The following is a 22,434-nucleotide window of genomic DNA, read 5'->3' on the forward strand; positions in this document are numbered from 1 at the left end:
TCTCAAAACAAAACAAAACAAAAAACCAAAAACAAACAAACAGACGAAAACAAACAAACAAAAAACATATAGCAAACTTTGTAATATACTGGCAAAATAAAACATTCTGTATGTAATCAACAAGGAATGCTTTCCCACCATTATTGTTTTTCCCTCCAAGTTGTACTGAAATCTGGGTATGCTGATTAAGAAGAAAAAAAAGGATATGGAATAGAAAGGGAGAAATTGGGCTGGGTGCAGTGGCTCACACCTATAATCCCAGCCCTTTGGGAGGCCGAGACAGGAGGATGTCTTGAGCCCGGGTATTTAAGACCAGCCTGGGCAACATGATGAAACCCCATCTCTACAAAAATTACAAAATTAGCTGAGTGTGGTGGCACACACTTGTGGTCCTAGCTACTTGGGAAGCTGAGATGGGAGGATCACCCGAGCCTGGGGAGGTCGAGGTTGCAGTGAACCATGGCTGCACTACTGCACTCTAGCCTGGGTGACAGAGTGAAACCCTGTCTCAGAAAAAAAAAAAAAAAAAAAAAAGACATAAATTCCTTTTATTTCTTTACTATATCCCTTCTGACAAGAGAATCTACAGACATTATCAGAAGTAATATGAGAATTTGGCAAGGTTGCAGAATCAACATATAAAAGTTAATTTCATTCATATAAATTAGTAATAAAGTGAAAATGGTATCTCTATCTAACTGCATTCAAAAAACAACCCAAAACACAAAGCACCTAACACTAACTACAATGAAATATGCACAAAATCTTTAGAAGAACATTAATAAACTTAACCCAAAGACATGTAAGACCACGGAAAGGTCTCATGTTCAGACAGGAACAACTCTCCCCAAATTGATCAAGAGAGTCGAAGTAATTCCAATTCCCATGAGTTTGGAGTTTAAAGGGAAAGCAAAGGGCTGAGAACAGACTTCTGAAAAAGGACAAAATATGAGAGTCTGCACTACCACCTATCAAAATTGCTAAAAATCTGTAAAACTTGAGTGTGATATTGGTGTAGGAACAGATAAATATACCAAGGGAACAGAAGAAAGTGTCCAGAAACAACCCATAAACAACATGGATACTTTAGATATACAAGATAGAATTGCAGGTCATTGTGGAATAAAGGACTATTAAATAAATGGTGGTAGGCTGACTGGTTATCCACACAGACAAAAAGAGTCTCAAAGGGATCCCTACTTCACACCCTACACAAAAATTAATTCCAAGTGGATTAAATACCTAAATGTGCAAAACAAACTTTAAATCTTTGTAAAGAAAATAGAGAAGATTAGACTATAAACTTATGTAGGAAATAATTTCTTAAAATATAAAAAGTACAAATCATAAAAGTACTTGAAGTTCATTATGCTGAAATTATCAACCTCAAAAAAGTAAAAGGCCAAGTCATAGACCTATAGGAGATTAAGTAAAAATATATGCAAGTGATGAAGAATATCTAGAACATATAAACAACCTTTAGAAATCAGTAAATGATTCAATCTTTTAAATGGGTAAAAGATAAAAATAGGAAATTTACAAAAGAAATATGGTCAGTCAATATATTTGTAATCAGAGTAACACGAAGTATAATTAAAAGGAGACACCATTTTATACCTATGTAATTGGCAAATTTTACTTATTTTTTCTTTTCTCAAGACAAGGTCTTACATGTCCCATGTTGCCAGCAGAGTCACATGCAGCACAAAAGCAAAGCTGGAGTGCAGTGGTGCAATCATAGCTCACTGTAGCCTCTGAGGCCCGGGCTCAAGTGATCCTTCAACCTCAGCCTCCCAAGTAGCTGGTACCACAGGTTCATGCCACCATACCCAGCTAACTTAAAGTTATTTTTAGAGATGGGGTCTTGCTATGTTTCCCAGGCTGGTCTGGAACTCCTGGGCTCAAGCCATTCTCCTGCCTCAGCCTCCCAAAGTGTTGAGATTACAGGGGTGAGACACTGTGCCAGGCCAGCAAAATTTAAAGTTTGCCAATACTGTGTGTTGGTGATGATGTGAAGCAACAGTAATATAAACTGCTTGTTGGTAACACAATAACTTTAAGGAACAATCTGCTAATATCTAACTATATTGACGATACTCTTAGACAGAAATTCCATCAAGTTGTAAAACCTTCACACATGTATAGTAGAGGACCTGTACAATACTATTTATATGGCATTTCTTTTAATACAGGAAAAAAAGCTGAAACAGCCTGTAGGACTCTTAACAGGAAAATGGGTAAATTTTGGTACAGAGACTAACTGAAATACTACACAGCAGCGGAAATGAATGTTATAAAGCTATACCTATCGTGATAAACAAATCTCACTGAGCAAAAGAAAAAAAATTTATATAAAGTTTTGGAACATGTCAAAATGCTATAACTTTTTAGGGATAAATATATATATGTAGCAAAAGTATAGAGAGACAAATGGGAATGAAAGCTGCAGCATGGAGGCTGCCTGTAATGAGGAGGGGGAGAGAATGTTTTATTCAAGCATGAATATTTACTGAACTATGCTTTTACATTTGTGTATTTCTTAAGTATTACATAATAAATAAATAAATAAAAATAAGTAAATAAAAATAAAAGTACCTGCTATGGAGAGTTTAAAGCTCGTTAAATATAAGATAAATATAAATAAATACAATAGGCCGTGCATGGTGGCTCACAGTGGCTCACACCTATAATCCTAGCACTTTGGAAGGCCGAGGCTGGTGGATCACTTGAGCTCAGGAGTTCAAGACCAGCCTGGGCAACACAGTGAAACCCCGTCTCTACCAAAATACAAAAAATTAGCCAGGTATGGCGGCATGCGTCTGTAGTCCCAGCTACTCGGGAGGCTGAGGCAGAAGAATTGCTTGAACCTGGGAGGTGGAGGTTGCAGTGAGCTAAGATCACGCCACTGCACTCCAGGCTGGGTGACAGAGTGAGACTTAGTCTCCTAAAAAAATAAATACAATAAAGAAAAGATAAAAAATAGAATACCATGAAAACAAGTCAGTAATTTTGGTAAGCTACATGCTATAACTGAGAGCTTGCCTGAAACCATCATCAAGATGCTGTGTTTCTTTTACCTGTCTCTTGTAAGTTTCAAGTTGACTTCGCGCTGCGTTGGCCTTTCTTAACTCTTCCTCTAGACTGACAGTGTTCTGCATATACACGGTATTCTTCTCTTCTAAGAGTTTAACCTGCCGCCTTAAATCACCAAGGTCTTCTAGCTTCTTTTTATAAGATTCTACTTGACCTTCTAGTTTAGACACTTTATCAGAAGAATGTCTAGAATTAGATGGGAAATTAAAAAATCAGAAACACATCCACACTTGTCAAATTGTTTCAGTATTAAGAAGGATTGCCAGGAAACACACATCTAATGAAATAAGACAAAAGTGATTCCAGGTTAATTTTCTGCACAGGTTAAAATATATGACCTAAGTTACAATTACATGTTTAATGGACAATAATAATTTAAGAAACCAAGCAGGAGAGGGCAGCCAGCAGAGTCACACGTGGCACAAAAGAAAAGTAAGTTTAACAGTGTCCAAATAATCTGGCAATTATCAGTGACGATCGGAATAGCAGCTTCAGTGGGGCAGTGTGGGCAGATAGTAGGGTCGAGGAGAGAACGTCAGTTTTACCTTATGTAATCTAAGTTTGGTTCTGGTGGGAAGGAGAGAGTAATAACTCCCTCTCTTTTTAAGATTAAAGAGACCTAAATGTGCATGTGTACAAAGGAGAGAGATCCAAAAGGCAAAAGAAATGAGGATTGATGTAACACAGTCCCTGTGTAGGCCAGAAAGGTGGAGGTCCAGAGCACTGAAGAAGGAATTAGCCCTGAACAGGAGGAAGAATAACAGGTTTACACTCTCTAAAGAAAGGGTGGATGGGAACCCAGTGAAGTTTAGAGGTGCAGGAGACAAAAGACAGGGAGAGTCCAGCAGTTCATGGCCTCTTTCTTCCCTGCTATAGGAGACAAGGTCATCTATTGAGACTAAGGCATGGGAGGTGTGGGGGGAGGGCAGCCAGGGGAGTAGAATCCTGAAGAATCGGAATGGCTGTGAGTGAGACAATGAGCAGGGGGAGGGCGGGTCATTGGGAAGAACCCAGCTCAGAAGGAAGCCACCGACTGGCAGCAGCACAAAACTATCAATTACGCATTTCCCCTGTTCTCAGTATTCAAAGAGCAAAAGTAGAAAATGTAGATGGTTGAGATAATCAACAGAGGATAGGAGACTGTACAAGAAGAGGAGTGAAAAAATGAGGTGGCAGGGAGTGAGGCACCTCATGAGAGAACTGAAGGGATAACAACAAGGCCCAGCAAGAAAATGAGGCCTTGCGGGCGTGGCGAGAGAACAGTTCCAGAGCTGTACAAGTAAGAAGTGATAGTCAGAATTTCTATTTTACAAACACTTGTGTATCACTTAATTGCCAGACACTGTTGCAAGTGTTTACAAATATAAATTCACTTAATTCCTCATATAAACCTGAGGTAGGCATGTGTATTGTTTCCATTTTGCAGATGAGCAAACGGCCATACAGAGGTTGCATGAGCAGTAGACCCGGGATCTCAGCCCAGGTAGCCTGGCTCTTAAGCTTGCTAGATGCTCAGAAACCCTAGAGTTTCTAACACTAGAGCCAAACTGTGCTGGGCAGTGAAGGTGAAGGTGAGGTTTTTACCTCAGCACGTCGATCTCATCTTTCAGAGACTGAGCTTCATCTGCCAAAGTGGTCAGTTCATCATTCTGTTGCCGAAGTTCAGAGATCTCCTTTTCTAACTCTTCACAGCGTATTCGATAATCATCTTTGGCTGCTTCTAGTCTGTAACCAATACATAATACATCAAGATAGCACTATTTACTGCCTCCTCATTCTCCTTAGAACAGTAAAAGAAAAATATAAAGCATGAGAATAAAGCCTTCTTGAATATGTCTCCCATGTTAGTGGCCACAAGCTGCATTCTCAAATATTAACTGTCATAAAAATGGACTCCACTGTCCCAAGTCTTGGGAACGGTGACAACTGGTTACTATTTCCCTACCAGAAGGCAAGACAACATGCAATGCTTTTCAGTACTGCAGATACAATTTATTTAAGGGCTTTTAAAATTATAAAATTAACACATATGGTCTGGCACAGTGGCTTACAGTAATAAACCCATTATGTTAATAAAAACAACATACTGTTTACGAAAAATAACTATTTTCTAAAACAAAAAAGTGAGAAGAGTGGCACTGTTTTACATTTTTGTGATTCTATTATCTGTTTTAATAGAAGACAGCTGGGTTCTCATATTTGTTTCTACACTCATCTGTTGGTGACATGTTGTTTTTGGCTGAAGTATATGAAGAAAATCTAGCCTTGCAGACACATAGTTGGAAAACAGAGGGTCTTGCAGATTCTTCAAAATGGTCTCAGAGGACCTCCAGGAGCCTCGACCATTCTTTGAACTACTGATGTGGACCAAAGGGAATGGACTGTTTCTAAGGTTTCTAAGGAGCCTAAGAAAAGTTTATTACTTTTTCCTGTTAAGGTGAAAGAAAAAAAAAATCCAGAAACATTTCACTAAGGAATAACGAGAATAGTAGTTATGTTACCATACTCAGTTACTCAGTAAAGTAAAAATCTAATTGATGTTTAATTTCTCTGTTTTAACACTAGAAATCTATGGCTAGGTAAGAAACAAGTCATGATGCACTTTTTAGTAAACCGTAACAAAGTATTTTCTTCAGACTCTTAGTAAGTCTTTCAATTTTGTGCTTCTGTCTTATCTTGCAGAACATATTTCCCTTTTTCTTCTTTTTCCTTTCACCACCCAAAGGTCAAAGGGCCCTTCTTCCTTTCTTTTGGACTTTTCTTCCCACAGAATATGTCTGAAATATTGTTCCTTTAAATCTTGCCTGTCCTTTTAAATCAGCTCACCCCTTTAAATAAGCCTATTTCTATAAACACACACATACACACACACACACACATATATATAGATTTCTATAAGTCTATAAATCCATCTGTCTTTTAAAAATCCCTGCCTGCAACTTTTCATGGCATCTGGCTCTTCCCGAAGATGTGCTTATTTTGAAACCCCTAATCTGTGGTTTATGGTCTACTCTGACCATTACTTTTCCAAACAAAAGTCATTTCAGATTTTCAGTGAAATTTAATCTTTCTGGTGATCATGCCAACTCGCCTGCAGGCCGCTTCACAAATGTTCTTCCTCAGTCTTTCTTGAAAGTTTCCTCAGTCACCTTTGTTTCCCAGAGGGGCAGGTGTGGGGTGGAGGGCTGGTGTCTGATTTCTTCCTGTCACTCAGTTATTCTGGCATTCTGTCTTCAAGTAATAAGGAAGGTGGCGCTCTGATAGAACATTTCCTAGATGTGAAGTAGTTTCATGTTGTATGAGGAGATTCTGAGAAGTTGTTCATTATGGAGCCTCAATGGTCTACAGTTTCCCAGAAGTCCTAACATTATAATCTTTTTTTTTTTTTTTTTTTTTTTTTTTGAGACAGTCTCGTTCTGTTACCCAGGCTGGGGGTGCAATGGCACGATCTCAGCTCACTGAAATCTCCACACCCCCAGTTCATGCAATTCTCATATCAAGCCTCCCGAGTAGCTGGGATTACAGGCACCCGCCATCATGCCTGGCTAATTTTTGTATTTTTAGTAGAGATGGGGTTTCATCATGTTAGCCAGGCTGATTTTGAATCCCTGAACTCAAGCAATCAGCCCGCCTCAGCCTCCCAAAGTGCTGGGATTCCAGGCATGGGCCAATGTGCCTGGCCAATATATTCTTAACTTTAAATGACAGCTAACAAATTTTTAAAAATCAGATTTTAATGAGTTGTCTTTTACCTGAATGTTTCTTCTTGGAGCTGTTCTAATTGAGTCTGGAGCTGCAAATGCCTTCTTCCTGCTGGACTGTTAGGGTCTTCTATAGAATCAGATTGATTGAGTCTTTCCATTAATACCTGATTCTCTGCCAACAAACTACTTTTCTCTTCCTGCAATGCTGCAACCTGTTGGAATACAGGACGATGGCAGTTATTTCTTCTAATTACACTGGCATCAGCTCAATCACTTGTGAATTACCATTACAAATTAAAGCCTATATATATATTTTTTGAGGTGGAGTCTCGCTGTCACTCAGGCTGGAGTGCAGTGGCATGATCCCGGTTCACTGCAAGCTCCGCCTCCCAGGTTCATGTCATTTTCCTGCCTCAGCCTTCCGAGTAGCTGGGACTACAAGTGCCCACCACCATGCCTGGCTAATTTTTTGTGTTTTTAGTAAAGACGTGGTTTCACCGTGTCAGCCAGAATGGTCTTGATCTCCTGACCTCATGATCCGCCCGCCTCGGCCTCCCAAAGTGCTGGGATTACAGGCGTGAACCACCGCACCGGCCATTAAAGCCTATTTTTAAAGAAGTACAATCAATCTCCACTTAAAACATTTACATCATTTTGGAATACTGCACGTGCAGAGCAAGATATAAGAGTGACAATTCATTCCTACTTCATATTTGAAAAAACACCTCACCAGACAAGATACAGAGATGGCAAATAAGCACACTAATAAATAATCATTAGCTATCAAGGAAATGCAAATTAAAATCACAATATTATATAACTACACTCCCACTAGAATAAACAAAATTAAAAAGACTGACTGTACCAAATGTTGGCAAAGAAACTTGTGGTGAGAATATAACATGTTTCAAACACTTCGGAAAATAGTTTAGCAGTTTCTTAAATAATTAAACATGCAACAACCACATGACTGATTTAGCCATCCTACTCCTAGGTATTTACTCAAGAGAAATAAAAGCATATGCCCACACGAAGACTTAGGAAGAATGTTCATAGCAGCTTCATTTGTGATGGAGGAAAACTGGAAACAACCCAAACATCTGCCAACAAGCAAATGACTGAATGATTTGCAGTATATCATATAGGTTGAACATCCCAAATCTAAAAATCCAAACTGAGAAATGCTTCAAAATCTGAATGTTTCTGAGCACCTACATGATACTCAAAAGAAATGCTCATTCGAGCCATTTCAGCTTTTGGATTTTTGGATTTAGAACACTCAACCAGTAAGTATATAATGCAAATATCCCCAAATCCAAAAATATCACGAATTTCAGATATGGAATACTCAACCTGTATAAAAGAAAACTACTCAGCAATAAAAAATAATTAAGAATTTGCAGCTACAATACAGATGAATCTCAAAATAATTTAAGAAGTCAGACAAAAGGCCGGGCACCGTGGCTCACGCCTGTAATCCCAGTACTTTGGGAGGCCGAGGCGGGTGAATCACCTGAGGTCAGGAGTTCGAGACCAGCCTGGCCAACATGGTGAAACCCCATCTCTGCTAAAAATACAAAAATTAGCCGGGCATGGTGGCAAATGCCTGTAATTCCAGCTACTCAGGAGGCTGAGGCAAGAGAATCGCTTGAACCTGGGAAGCAGAGGTTGCAGCGAGCTAAGATCTTGCCATTGTACTCCAGCCTAGGGGACAAGAGCAAGACTTAGTCTCAAAAAACAAACAAACAAAAAAAACACCATAAAAAAAGAAGTCAGACCAAAAAAAGTCAATATATATAGCAGAACTCCATTTTACACACAAACAACAGACAAAAAGAATCTAATTTTCAAAACAAACATGGCTGGCATGGTGGCTCATGCCTGTAATCCTTGTACTTTGGGAGACTGAGGGAGGAGAATTACTTGAGCTAGGAGTTGGAGAACAGCCTGGGCAACACAGTGACACCCTGTCTCCACAAAAAATAAAAAATTAGCTGGGTGTGGTGGTGAATGCCTGTGGTCCCCACTACTTGGGAGGTTGAGGCAGGAGGATTGCTCGAGTCCAAGAGGTCGAGGCTGCAGTGAGCCGTGATCACACCACTGCACTCCATCCTGGACGACAGAGCAAGACTCTGTTTCAAAAACAAAACAAAACAAAACAAAACAAAACAAAACAAAACAGGGCAGGTACAGTGGCTCATGCCTACAATCCAAGCACTTTGGGAGGCCAAGGTGGTACGACTGCTTGGGGCCAGGAGTTTGAGACCAGCCTGGTAGCATAACAAGATCCCATTTCCACCAAAAAAAAAAAAAAAAAAAACAAACAACAAAAATTAAGCCAAGCCTGGTGGTACGTGCCTGTGGCCCCAGCTATTTGGAAGGCTAAGGTGGGAGGATCACTTGAGCCCAAGAAGTTGATTGCACCAAGCTGTGATCATGCCACTGCACTTCACCCTAAATGACAGACAGAGCATGACCCTGTCTCAAAAAACAAAATGATGAGCCAGACGTGGTGGTTCACACTTGTAATCCCAGCACTTTGGGAGATGGAGGTGGGCAGATCACTGGAGCTCAGGAGTTCAAGACCAGCCTGGGCAATATGGCGAAACCCCAACTGTACAAAACATAAAAAAATTAGCTGGGCGTCGTGGTGTGCGCTTGTAATCCCTGCTACTCAGGAAGCTGTGGTGGGAAGATTGCTTTAGCCCAGGAGGCGGAGGTTGCAGTGAGCCAAGATTGCACCACTGCACTCCAGCATGGGTGACAGAGTGAGACCCTGTCTCAAAAAACAAAACGAAACATAAACATGATTATTTAAGAAAATAACAAAGCAAAGGGGCTTATAACGAACGAAAAGCTACAGTTTCCTATGGAGTTTTCCCACTCTCCAGAGAATAGTTTTTACTGTTCCTAATTTTACTGCTTTTGGTTGTTACTTTCCATATCTAAATAATGTTACACAATTATTTCTTGACTTATCAACCTTAGACATTATCTAGTGACTCTCTCCTCTGACATGTTTGATTACAGCAACTTGTGCCATTCCTTCCTACCATAAATATAATCACTATTCTCACTTCCTTCACTGATCACCTCTGCAACTTTAAACTACTTATTGATATTTCACTCAGTCACCCACCCACTCACTCATTCACTCACTCACCTACTATGAGCTAGGTATGGTATCCTTGCACTTTTCTAAGTGCAAGGGATATGGAGATGAAAAAAGGGAAGTTCTTACTCATGTGTTATATATTCGAAACAAATTATAAGTAAAAACAAATCATTGCACAAGAAAGTAAATTAATAAATACATGTAAAAACTAGAAATAAAAAGTGCTATGCAGTGCTATGCAGAGTGATATGGTTTGGATATTTATCCTCTCCAAATCTCATGTTGAAATGTAGTCCCGAATGTTGGAGGTGGGGCCTGGTGGGAGATGTTTGGATCACAGCACTGGATCACTAATGAATGGCTTGGTAGTGTCCTCATAAGTGAGGGAATTCTTGCAAGACCTGGTTGTTTAAAAGCGTATGGCAACTTTCCACCCCTTGCTCCTGCTCTTGCCATGTGACACAGCTGCTTCCCCTTTGCCTTCTGCCATGATTGGAAGCTTCCTGAGGCCCTCACCAGAAGCAGATGCTGGAGCCATGCTGGAAAGCTTGCAGAACCGTGAGCCAATTAAACGTCTTTTTTCTTTATAAATTACCCAGCCTTGGGTATTTCTTTATAACAATACAGCCTAGTACACAGAGAATTAAAATAAGAACAACAAAAAAGACTGGTTGATTATTTGGGATTACTCAACATGGAAGGCCTTCCTGAAGAGACCTACTTTAGACCTACTTCAGTGCCTGATGCATTCCAGTGCCTGACATTTTATGACAAATAAATCAGGTGATTTTTGAGCTGAGGTTGGATGACAAGGAGCAGTTAGTCATGTAATGATTGTCTCCCTGTAGAAGTAGTTCTAGATGTCCTACTTGGTAAGATGAAAGCCATCATTTCTGGCTGTCCCTTTCCTTCATCACTCCTGTTTTACTTCTCAAACTCTGTCATTGGCATCTTAACTTTTACAATAATGTTTCTCTATAGGACAATTCTAAATGTTGAAAACCAATAAAGTTTACATTAAAGATTACATGCTTATGACTGTGTTGCTGTTTTCTCCACAGCAAAACATGCTGTAGGGCTACGTCTTCTCTTCTCATAACCTCTCTGCAACACTATCATTCATTTTGCAATCTGTCCATACCTGAGATTGGCAAACTGTTCTGGTGTAAAGGACCATATTGTAAATGTTTTAGGCAAGTACTCCACTCTGTCATTGAAGCCTGAAAGGAGCCACAGACAATACATAAAGGAGCCATGATAAAATTGTATTTGTAAAAACAGAAAGCAAGCCGTAGTTTGTCAATCTCAGTATATAAATTTAATTTTATGTTACTAAAGATACTTATATTCTGCTTATAAAAATAATGTAATCTTATAACTCTTAGCATTTGTATATAAATTCTAAAATCTGAAATGCAATTAACAGCACTTACATTATGACTTTGTAAATATTATTTCCTAGATAACCCAACAAGTGTGATGTGATTACTTTCTTCAATATGCATCCAATGCAGTGACCAACTCATATGCCTTTCAAAGCAAAATGCTTCTTCTATTACAAAAGTATTATGAACTCTACATATGCATAACCTGGCTTTAACAAGTACCAAAACATGGCCAACTATGTCTCCCATGTATGTCCCCCCACTTTAGTCAAAGTAAATTCCAGACAAATAATCTTATTCTTGTCTGTTATTTGTGAAAGGTATTCTCAACTTTAATTATGCTCTTGAATTTTTTTGTTTTGACAATTCTACTTAAAATTTTTTTTTTTCGAGACATAGTCTTGCTCTGTCACCCAGGCTGGAGTGCAGTGGCACAATCTTGCTCACTGCAACCTCTGCCTCCGAGGTTCAAGCAATTCTCCTGCCTCAGTCTCCCAGGTAGCTGGGATTACAGGCGCCCGCCACCACACCCGGCTAATTTTTTGTATTTTAGTAGAGATGGGGTTTCACCATGTTGGCCAGGCTGGTCTCGAATTCTTGAGCTCAAGTGACCCCCCACCTCAGCCTCTCAAAGTGCTGGGATTACAGGTGTAAGTCACTGCGCCCAGCCATTTTTTCCCTAAAAAAGAGTTGCGTTATAGTTAAGATGTACTATATGGCAGTACACAGCACATTTGGTGGTACTAACAGTGCTATGTTTCAAAGAGGCAGTGCACAGAACAAATTTCCTACCTGCATATCCAATTCATGGCATCTTTGAGCAATTTCTTCCTTTGCTGACAAAGCTTCATTTAGTTCCTCTGTAGTTTTCTTAAGCTGGTTAGAAACAAAGAGATAAACATTTTAATATGAAGTGGTAACAATTAATAATTTGTATGTTCAACACAGAATTAAAACATTTCCCCCCCTTTCTTTCTTGAAGAGGGAAGGGTACAGGAGGAAATCAAGAATCCTGTGGAAGAGTACAAAGACGGCACTTTTAACTTTAATTTCTTTTACTCTGTCTTGTCTTTTCCGTCCTTTGAATTTGGCTCATTCCCCATATCAAGTTTTTTTATGCATCTTTTTTGATCTAGACTACCTGGTTCTTGGTAAGGATAATTCTTTAATAACTGAGAAATTTTACCTTCGTAAAATATGTATGTGCTAGAGGAATAGGGATTTTAATTGTTAGAATATGCAGCTAGAACATTTCAACACAAGTGTTTTAGTCATATTAAAACCTTACGCTGAGGGTGGGCGAAGGAGAGTCATACCAAAATCTTATGGAAGGGCAAGGGGAGGGATAGCATTAGGACAAATACCTAATGAGTGCAGGCCTTAAAACCTACATGATGGGTTGATAGGTACAGCAAACCACCATGGCACACGTATACCTATGCAACAGACCTGCACATTCTGCTCAGGTATCTCAGAACTTAAAGTTAAAAAAAAAAAAAACTATCAAAAACTCTCGTGAAAAGAGTTAGAATATGATGAAAATTTGCATCTCCTGAGATTAAGAAAACAAAAATATTTCTGAAGGAAAAAATCTTATGTTAATTTGTGTAGCACCATTAAAAAATTTATTTACTGTCAACATAAACCAAACATTCCTGAGTTGTATCTCATTACTATATAAACTCTTTAAGTTAGCAAAAGTATGAAAAAAATTGATTGAAAGAAAATTTTATTGTCTCTTCATTTCATGTGACCAAACCTCTGTGTAGTAGACAAAAAAAAAAAAAAAAAAAAAATTAAAGCTTGGGTGAAAATTGCAACATGTCCAAAGGTTTTTCTGCAAAACATTTTGAAACCATGGGGAGGGAGTGAAATAAGACAAAGAAAACAAAGATTTCTATTCATGTATTGCGTGAGATGTACAAAACAGCTTGAACACAGAACTTGACAGTGTAATTAACACTTCATTAAGAAGAGATATTTAGACCAGGCGCGGCGGCTCACGCCTGTAATCCCAGCACTTTGGGAGGCTGAGGCTGGTGGATCACAAGGTCAGGAGATCAAGACCATCCTGGCTAACATGGTGAAATCCCATCTCTACTAAAAATAGAAAAAAAATTAGCTGGGCATGGAGGCAGGCGCCTTTACTCCCAGCTACTGGGGAGGCTGAGGCAGGAGAATGGTGAAAACCCAGGAGGCGAAGCTTGCAGTGAGCCGAGATAGTGCCACTGCACTCTAGCCTGGGCGACAGACTGAGACTCTGTCTCAAAAAAAAAAAAAAAAAAAAAAAAAAGGAAGCGATATTTAAAAGTACAAAGTAACTTTTCTGTTAAAATCATAAAAATACATTGCAGGATTCCTTTAAAAATATAGTAGTTCTTCAGAGCATTTAATTATTCACTACTTCACAGAAATGAGGGGTGGGATCGAGAAGACATCTTCAACTGACAAAAGGAAATAAAAGGTAAGTATCTTTTGCATTAGATACAAATCATAAAAATAAATTCATGTCATTTTCCAGGAATCTGACATGTCATTTTTCAAGAAAATGACAACTGTATATTTCATTTTTCTAGCAAATGACATGAATTTATTCTTATGATTCATATAATCATAAGCTGTAACATCTATTGTGTTAAATGTGGCACATTGCTATCACTAACAGAAAAATAAAAATTCATGATTAGAAAACAGGAATCACAATAAACTAAAAAATTAACCTATTTCAAAGTAGGTTATGCAATGGCACTTTAATTGCAAATGCATTTTATTACAAATTACAAACTTAATTATAAATGTGTAAATTCCATTAGTAAAATAGCTTATGTACTTAAAATTTTAGGTAAAATATAAAGAATTATACCAATATAATCCAAAAGCAATTTTAACCCATTCTTCTCATTAACATCTGAAGCTTATCCTTTTCAACCTTTTCATGAATAAAAACAATGTAAAATTATATACCTGGCGATCAAGGTCAACATAGGCATCATTTCCAGCAGAGACAGGAGATTCTTTACTCATCAGCTGAAATCAAGATTTAAATGACTATAACTATAAGACAAAAAAGACATTCTACATAAAATACTTAACATAAGAAGATTAATACCCAGCCACTATAGAAATATAAAAATTAAAATGAAAACACACATGTAAAACACTTTGCATTACATTAAAGCTTCTGAGTCTGGAACTTTTTTTGTCCCCACTCCAGAATAATGCCTTCATTTAAAATTAGAGGGCTGGGAGGCAGAGGAGGGCAGATTATGAGGTCAGGAGTTCAAGACCAGCCTGACCAACATGGTGAAACCCGTCTCTATTAAAAATACAAAAATTAGCCAGGCATGGTGGCGCCCACTGGTAATCCTAGCTACTCAGGAGGCTGAGGCAGGAGAATCACTTAAACCTGGGAGGCGGAGGTTACAGTAAGCCGAGATGGCACCATTGCACTCCAGCCTGGGTGACAGGGCAAGATTCCTCTCAAAAAAATAAATAAATAAATAAATAAATAAACAAACAAACAAATAAATAAAATTAGAGGGCTATCAGCACCATAAGACAGGGCAAGAAAAAAAGAAGTAAATAAAATAATAAATTGAATTAGAGATCTAAATCCTGACGCTCTTTTTCACTGCAAGCCTAGTAATAACAATCTAGTATTACTTATTCTTATCACAAAAACAAGTTATTAAGATTAAAATGTGGCTACATACTTAAAAATAGTGGCTTCTCACTAAAAATAGCAATACCATTTATTTCTAAAGAACAAATGTGGACAACATCAGTATTAGCAAAAATTACTGCTAATGTTTAATGATAACACACACACACTGACGCCCTAACCCTTACGTTGCAAAGAGAGAAGATCCAGAGATCTTCTGGATCTCTGGGGAGAAGGGAACAGAATTCTGGTTATGACAACTGTCAGGGAGAGACTCAAATGGTCCCAGTCGCCTGTTGTTTCCTTCTTATATTCTGTTTTAAAGACAAAAGGGAGAGGGACAATCAGTAATGTGGGGATGTATAACTGGGTGTTGTGGTACACACCCTTTAGTTCCAGCTACTCGGGAGGCTGAGGTGGATGGAATGCTTGAGCCCAGGAGTTGGAGAATACAGTGAACTGTGATCACACCTGTGAATAGCCACTGCACTCTAGCCTGGGCGATGTACTGTTGAGATCTTGTGATTCCAGCAACAGCTCTCAATAAAAATCTAGGTATCCTACTTTGAGCACAACCATCTCTCATCGTAGGCCTCTCAGTATATTTTATCTGTTCCTCAACATCAATAAGACTTCTGGGCCCCATCCCTCTTTACTTTCTCCTTGTCTTTCAGTCTTAGCCCACCGTTTCACTTTCTTCCTCACTTAGCTCAGACTTGATAGTGAATGTAGTTGATTTCTTCTGCTAACATTGTCTACCATTGTCCCCTCCCTATTTTCGATTCCTAGGTTCATCACTTGTTTAATCAATTATTTTCTCTAGATTTCATGTCTTTCTATGACTTTTGTCAATATTCTCTACTCTCCTCTGACCTCATTTTTTCTGTCAAAATCTCAATCCAAGATTAATCCAGCTACAACTGCCTAAACGCTACCTACATCCTGACTGCTAAAGTCACCCCACGGTATAGATGGGGAACTGGTTCTAGGACTCAGGCATATATCAACATGCACACACACTCAAGTCCCACAGGCAGCCCTGCAGAACTTCCCTATGTGAAAAGCTGGTCTCTGTACATGTGAGTTTCACATCCTGCAAAGACAGTATATTCCATCTGTGTTTGGTTGTAAAAAAACCAAAAAAACAAAACTGCGCAAAAGTAGACCTGTGCAATCCAAACCTGCATAAAATAGACCCGTGCTGTTTAAGGGTCAACTGCATTGAGAAGGTTTTTAAAAAAATTTAAAAACCACAAAAATGGTGTCATTATTAATAAAGTTTTCAATCTCAACTGGGGCTTCAATGCTACTCAAAAAGCATAGCTGTTTTCCCCAGCCAACAGCCTCATTTTCATCAGAGATTATTCCACACTGTTCCTGCTTCTCAAACCTCACCAACTCACCCACACTCATCATCAGACTATCTTGCCTTCAGATAAGAATTTCCAATACCCTAATTTACAAACTTAGTGACAGGCATGCCCACCCCTTCCTTTCTTCATTTCTGTTACAACACAAGGGCTCTTCTTCTCACCCAAGGCTAATCCCTGACTGTGCTTTCAACTCCATCTCTTCCAGCATCTCCTATGAGACTTATGCTTTGCGAGGCAAGAGACCATGTCTATCTTTTTCATGGTTGTATCCGTAGTGCTGACTACAGTGCTTGGTACATACTGGGTACTCAATAAGTATTTGCTAAATGAATATGCAAATAATAGACATATTAAAACTCTAATTGGGATTCTATTTTACATACAACTTTATATCTTGTTCTGGTCATTTGACATTTAAAATTTTTTCCTTCTGTTCTAAGATACCCTTTCACACATTTTTATCAACTATGTAATATTCCATCATATGGATGTACCACAATTGAAACACTAGCTTACCAATGGATATACATTGTTTTCACGTTTCTGTTAATATAGAATAGTTTGATAAACATTGTTGTGTCCAGTCTTGGTCTGAGTTTTTAAATAATTCCTTGGGATAGGTTCATAGAAAGTCACTTGGTCACAGATTTAATTTAAAAAAATTCCTGGTTATAGATATACCACCTGTTATTATAGAAAAAATTTAAAATATAGAAAAGGGTAAAGAAAATTCGGGATAGGTTCATAGAAAGAAAGTCACTTGGTCACAGATTTAATTTTAAAAACATTCCTGGTTATACATATACCACCTGTTATTACAGAAAAATTTAAAAATATAGAAAAGGGTAAAGAAAATTCAGCTATTTGGAGAGTTAACATTAAGTAAGTTTATTTGTTTTCCTTCATCTTAATTTTTAACAGAAATGGGATCATATTGTTCATGTGCTTTCTGTCTACCTTTTTAAACCTAGTATGAGTTTTCCCTTATGTCATTAAATATTTTTCAAAGATATGCTTCAATATCTATGCCAGTATATTGGTATACCATAATTTATTTATCCATTGTCCCACCGCTGGGTAGTTATTTCTAATGCTTTAGTACTAGTAAATAATACTGAAGCACACTATATTGAGGGGATATAGCACAATGGTTGTAGGTATGGGCTCTGCACTCAGACTGCTTAGACCTGAGTGCTATCTCAGTCACTACTTCCTGTGTGAACCTGAGCAAGTTATTCAAACTCTCTGTTTCTTTTTATAAAATGAAGACAATAATATACACCTCACAGGATTGTAGTGAATTTTCCTTTATACTGTGATAAATATACATGACAAAAATTGCCATTTTAACCATTTTAAGTATAAATTTGGAGGCATTAATTGCAAGTGTACAGAAATTTAAATGGGCTAACAAATGGAAATTGTTTAGTCACAGCCCAATCAAATGCTTGTTATGACCATTATGTATCTTTGTATTTTACTTTTTCTTTCTGAGATGGAGTCTCGCACTATCACCCAGGCTGGAGTGCAGTGGTGCAATCTCAGCTCACCACAACCTCCACCTCCCGGGTTCAAGCCATTCTCCAGCCTCCCGAGTAGCTGGGATCACAGGTATGTGCCACCACGCCCGGCTAATATTTGTATTTTGAGTAGAGACGGAGTTTCACTATGTTGGCCAGGCTGGTCTTGAACTCCTGACCTCGTGATCCACCCGCCTCGACCTCCCAAAGTGTTGGGATTTACAGGTGTCAGCCACCGCGCCTGGCCATATTTTACATTTTTTTTTTTTTTTTTTTTTTAGGATAAATTCCTAAAAGTGGAATTACAGGATCAACTACAGTAAAGCAGAATGGTTGGCGGTCCTCTTATTCTTTTCCCTGCTCTTGCTTGGTAACAGAAGCCTGGAATTTTGGTTGGGTCCATGACTATCTAGAATAAGGACCCCATTTCCCAGACTCCCCCATGTGGCTAGGTGGGTAATATCTGGCTAACAGGAGTGAGAATTCCTGCAAATTTACTTGCAGGAGGTGGATAAACCTTTCCTCAATCCTTTCTGCTGGCTGGAAATACAAATGTGAAAGCCAGCACTGAACCACTAGCTGGGAATCACGTATTAAGAACGGCACAGCAGCAAGATGGAAGAAAGCTGGGTTCCTGATGACTATAGAGCCTCCACACCAACCCAGGACCACTTGAGAACAAATTAAACTCATATCTTGGTTGGGTAACTATAGTTTGGTATTTTAACATGACCAATCTAATCTTATATTATATAAAAGGGGATAACATTTTTAAAAGATACACCAGTTTGCATTCCTGCCATCTGGTGCTGACTGCTGACTGCTAAACTAATTAACTCGTTAAAAGCTTTGCTGGGTAATAAAGAATTTCCCTAGAGACAGGAGTTGTCTTTGCTATTCGCAGTGGGCCCCTAGATAGTTTAAGCTAACGAGATGACTCCAGATAGGAGTTGGCCACTCCAGAAAGACTAATCATGTGATCAGAAGGCTGGGGCTTTGTTATCAGCCTGACCTCTGGGAAACAAAGGAGGCTGAAAATTGATTTGGACATCATGGTCACTGATTGAATCAAACATACAGATGTAATGAAACTCCAACAAAGATTCTGGATATAAAGGCTCAGGTAAGCTTCTCTGGTTGGCAATACTCTGCATATTGCTACCATGGGGTGGGGGACAAAAGAAACTGCATTTGGGACCTTCCCTGACCTCACCCTGTGCATTTTTTGGTTTAACAGAAACTTAATCCAGAAATGCATTTAATTTTATTTATATACACTTGCTGTAATAAAGCTGTTATCCTTCCTGACTTCTGTTAGTTGTTCCAGTAAATTACAGAATGCGTGGAGATAGTGGGAATCCTTGAATTTGTAGGCAGTTGGTCAGATGGCAGGGTGGACTGGAGACCCCTGAGCCTGGAGCTGGTGTCTGAACTGTGGGCAGTCTGTAGACAGTGATACCTTTAAATCTGTGAAGTTTGGCCTAACTTTGGGTAGTTGGTGTCAAAAGTCATTGGAAGATTTTTTAAGCACAACTTCATCTTAATTTGCATTTATTTGATTATTTTTCATGTTTTTCTTTTGTATTTTTTGCTTTTTTTTTTTTTTTTTTTTTGAGATGGAGTCTCACTCTGTCACCAGGCTGGAGGACAGTGGTGTGATCTCAGCTCATTCCAACCTCCGCCTCCTAGGTTCAAGCGACTTTCCTGCCTCAGCCTCCCGAGTAGCTGGGACTACAGGCATGTGCCACCACACCCAGATAATTTTTGTATTTTTAGTAGAGACGAGGTTTTACCATGTTGGCCAGGATGGTCTCAAACTCTTGACCTTGTGATCCGCCCGCCTTGGCCTCCCAAACTGCTGGGATTACAGGTGTGAGGCCATCGCACCCGGCCTGTCTTTTTGTATTTTTCAATGTTAGGTGCATATTCGTGTCCTGCATACACTTTGTGATTTCCCTTAAGGGTTTCTTCCACTGCTTTTATGATTAAAAACATTCTCACATCCTGAACTTGACCAGCTATTAATCTCTATTTTATTTTTTACAGTTTTAGGTTTTACATTTAAAACGTAAATATTCATGTAGAAATTGCTTTGGGAATGGCTGGAGGTGAAGATTCATTTTCTACCAAACAGGAAACCACTAGTTAAGTGTGAGGAAGACTGCTGGTTTAAGATAGATATTATTTGGCCAGGCGCCATGGCTCACGCCTATAATCCTAGCACTTTGGGAGGTTGGGGAGGGTGGATCACCTAAGGTTCAGGAGTTCGAGACCAGCCTGACCAATATGGTGAAACCCTGTCTCTATTAAAAATACAAAAACTAGCCAGGCATGGTGGCATGTGCCTGTAGTTCCAGCTACTCAGGAGGCTGAGACAGGAGAATTGCTTAAACCTGGGTGGCAGAGGTTGCAGTGAGCCAAGATCACGCCATTGCACTCCAGCCTGGACAACAGAGTGAGACTCGGTCAAATAAATAAATAATAGATATTATTTATTATTAGCTTTAGGAATTAGTCTATTACTATTTCATTAAGGGCACTTTAAAAAATTAGGAACAGCTGGCTGGGCATGGTGGCTCACACCTGTAATCCCAGCACTTTGGGAGGCCAAGACGGGCAGATCACGAGGTCAGGAGATCGAGACCATTCTGGCTAACACGGTGAAACCCCATCTTTACTAAAAATACAAAAAATTAGCCAGGCATGGTGGCACACACCTGTAGTCCCAGCTACTCGGGAGGCTGAGGCAGGAGAATCACTTGAACCCAGGAGGCAGAAGTTGCAGTGAGCCTAGATCGCACCACTGCACTCTAGCCTGGGTGACAGAGTGAGACTCCGTCTCAAAAAAAAAAAAATTTTTTTAGGAATAGTTATATCTATATCTGCAAAATAAATGTTTAAGATTTAAATAAAATCGGAAAATTTAAATGAGTATGATTTTTTAGAACAAAAACAAGAAAAGTTATATCATAAATGCAAAGTAAAAACTCTTTAAAAATGAGGAAAATCTCTTTCAAATTTTTCTACTTGTATTATTTATACTCACGTTCACTCCTTTAATTTTTCATAAACTATAAGCATGAAGCTCCAACATACCTCTTGAATGGCTGTCATGACAACATGTTGAACAGATTCCTCCATCATCATAATGGCTTGGATGTACTCTGAAAACAAGAACAATCTGGAATGTCACTGTTCAAGTTAAACATAGTCAAGGCAGCTAAGGCTCATACTTCATAAATCCTTATAAGTCGTTCCCCTGTGTTTTGATTCTTCGTAGGAATCCCACATACACCATTAAATGTATTGGTAAAGTCCGAAAATCACACTATTTATCTTTCCTTAAGATCTTTTCTTTCCCTTTCAACATTCCTTCTAAAGTTGAGGCTACAGCTACAGGTCACGAGAATGGAATATTGGCATGAGTACGTGCCAATGTAAAACGATGAAATGGTAAAGCCTGAAACCAGGATGGAAAAAACTCCGTATTTTTTTTTTCTAAAATCTAAAAATTACCTTTCACATTACTCTTTGCTATACAGTTTAAAAAAAAACCTGAATTCTGTGCTTTATTTTTATGTGACATCAACGTGCTGCATTAATTTCTGCCTTAATATTTCCTTTCTTTTTTTGAGATGGAATCTCACTCTGTCGCCAAGCTGGAGTACAGTGGTGCAATCTTGCCTCACTGCAACCTCCGCCTCCCGGGTTCACTCAATTCTTCTGCCTCAGCCTCCCAAGTAGCTGGGACTACAGGCGTGTGCCACCACGCCCAACTAATTTTTGTATTTTTAGTAGAGACCTGGTTTCACCATGTTGGCCAGGATGGTCTCGATCTCTTGACCTCATGATCCGCCCGCCTCGGTCTCCTAAAGTGCTGGGATTACAGGTGTGAGCCACCGTGCCCAGCCTGCTTTAATATTTTCTTCAACAGCAAATAAAAAAAATGAAACTGAGAGCTGCTTAGGACAAAGAATTGAGATGAATTTAACATACAAATTGATACCATAGTTAAACAAATATTGTATAATCCCAGGCTTTAAAATAATTATTGACTGGTCTAAGGGTAGTGAGTTATCACAATTGACTGTTCACGGTTACAGATGAACTCCTTGTTCTACTACTTCCCCCTTCTCACTAAGGCACTTGAACAGTCAAACACAAAAAATAAAATGATCCACACCTCCAATAAGCTAAAGCAGCAACTTCATCAAATATATCCTCACTACTGCCAAAAAATAGAAAGATCTCTTTGTTATTAGTAATGACAAACTTGAAAATAATTTCTTGCCTTCTAAAAGAGCCCCGGAAGCAGTTTTCATTTCTGAATCCAACAATGGATTACAAAAGTAATATTAAGGATAAAAAGGCAACAGCCCAGGTGGACTCCAACAAATACGGTAAATATGTTGCAGTAAGAAACACGTAAAACAGTAAAGTAATTAGGAAATTTTAGGCTCAACGTACCTCTCCAACCCCATATATCCAAACAACGTACACAATAAAACCTCACTCCTTGAGGGGTCTTACCATGAAAGGCCCCTCAAGAGTACTTTAGATAGTTTCAAAGTACTCTTTTGACA

The 22,434-nt window shown here is 38.8% G+C and overlaps 1 protein-coding gene across 3 annotated transcripts in view; it reads right to left on the reverse strand.

Moving 5' to 3' along the window:
* The window catches only part of LOC105476513 (hook microtubule tethering protein 3), a 125,411-nt gene that overhangs the window by 47,447 nt on the left and 55,530 nt on the right, over positions 1-22,434 (reverse strand). For all 3 annotated transcript variants that reach the window (XM_011732484.2, XM_071068308.1, XM_071068307.1), the window contains exons 6-11: positions 20,948-21,015; positions 14,262-14,324; positions 12,090-12,173; positions 6,846-7,009; positions 4,678-4,818; positions 3,078-3,279 (exon numbers count right to left, since the gene is read on the reverse strand). In XM_011732484.2, the coding sequence (XP_011730786.1) occupies positions 3,078-3,279; positions 4,678-4,818; positions 6,846-7,009; positions 12,090-12,173; positions 14,262-14,324; positions 20,948-21,015 (722 nt within the window). The remainder of the gene's footprint in view (positions 1-3,077; positions 3,280-4,677; positions 4,819-6,845; positions 7,010-12,089; positions 12,174-14,261; positions 14,325-20,947; positions 21,016-22,434) is intronic.

Source organism: Macaca nemestrina, chromosome 8, assembly GCF_043159975.1.
Source record: "Macaca nemestrina isolate mMacNem1 chromosome 8, mMacNem.hap1, whole genome shotgun sequence".
NCBI classification, from domain to species: domain Eukaryota; kingdom Metazoa; phylum Chordata; class Mammalia; order Primates; family Cercopithecidae; genus Macaca; species Macaca nemestrina.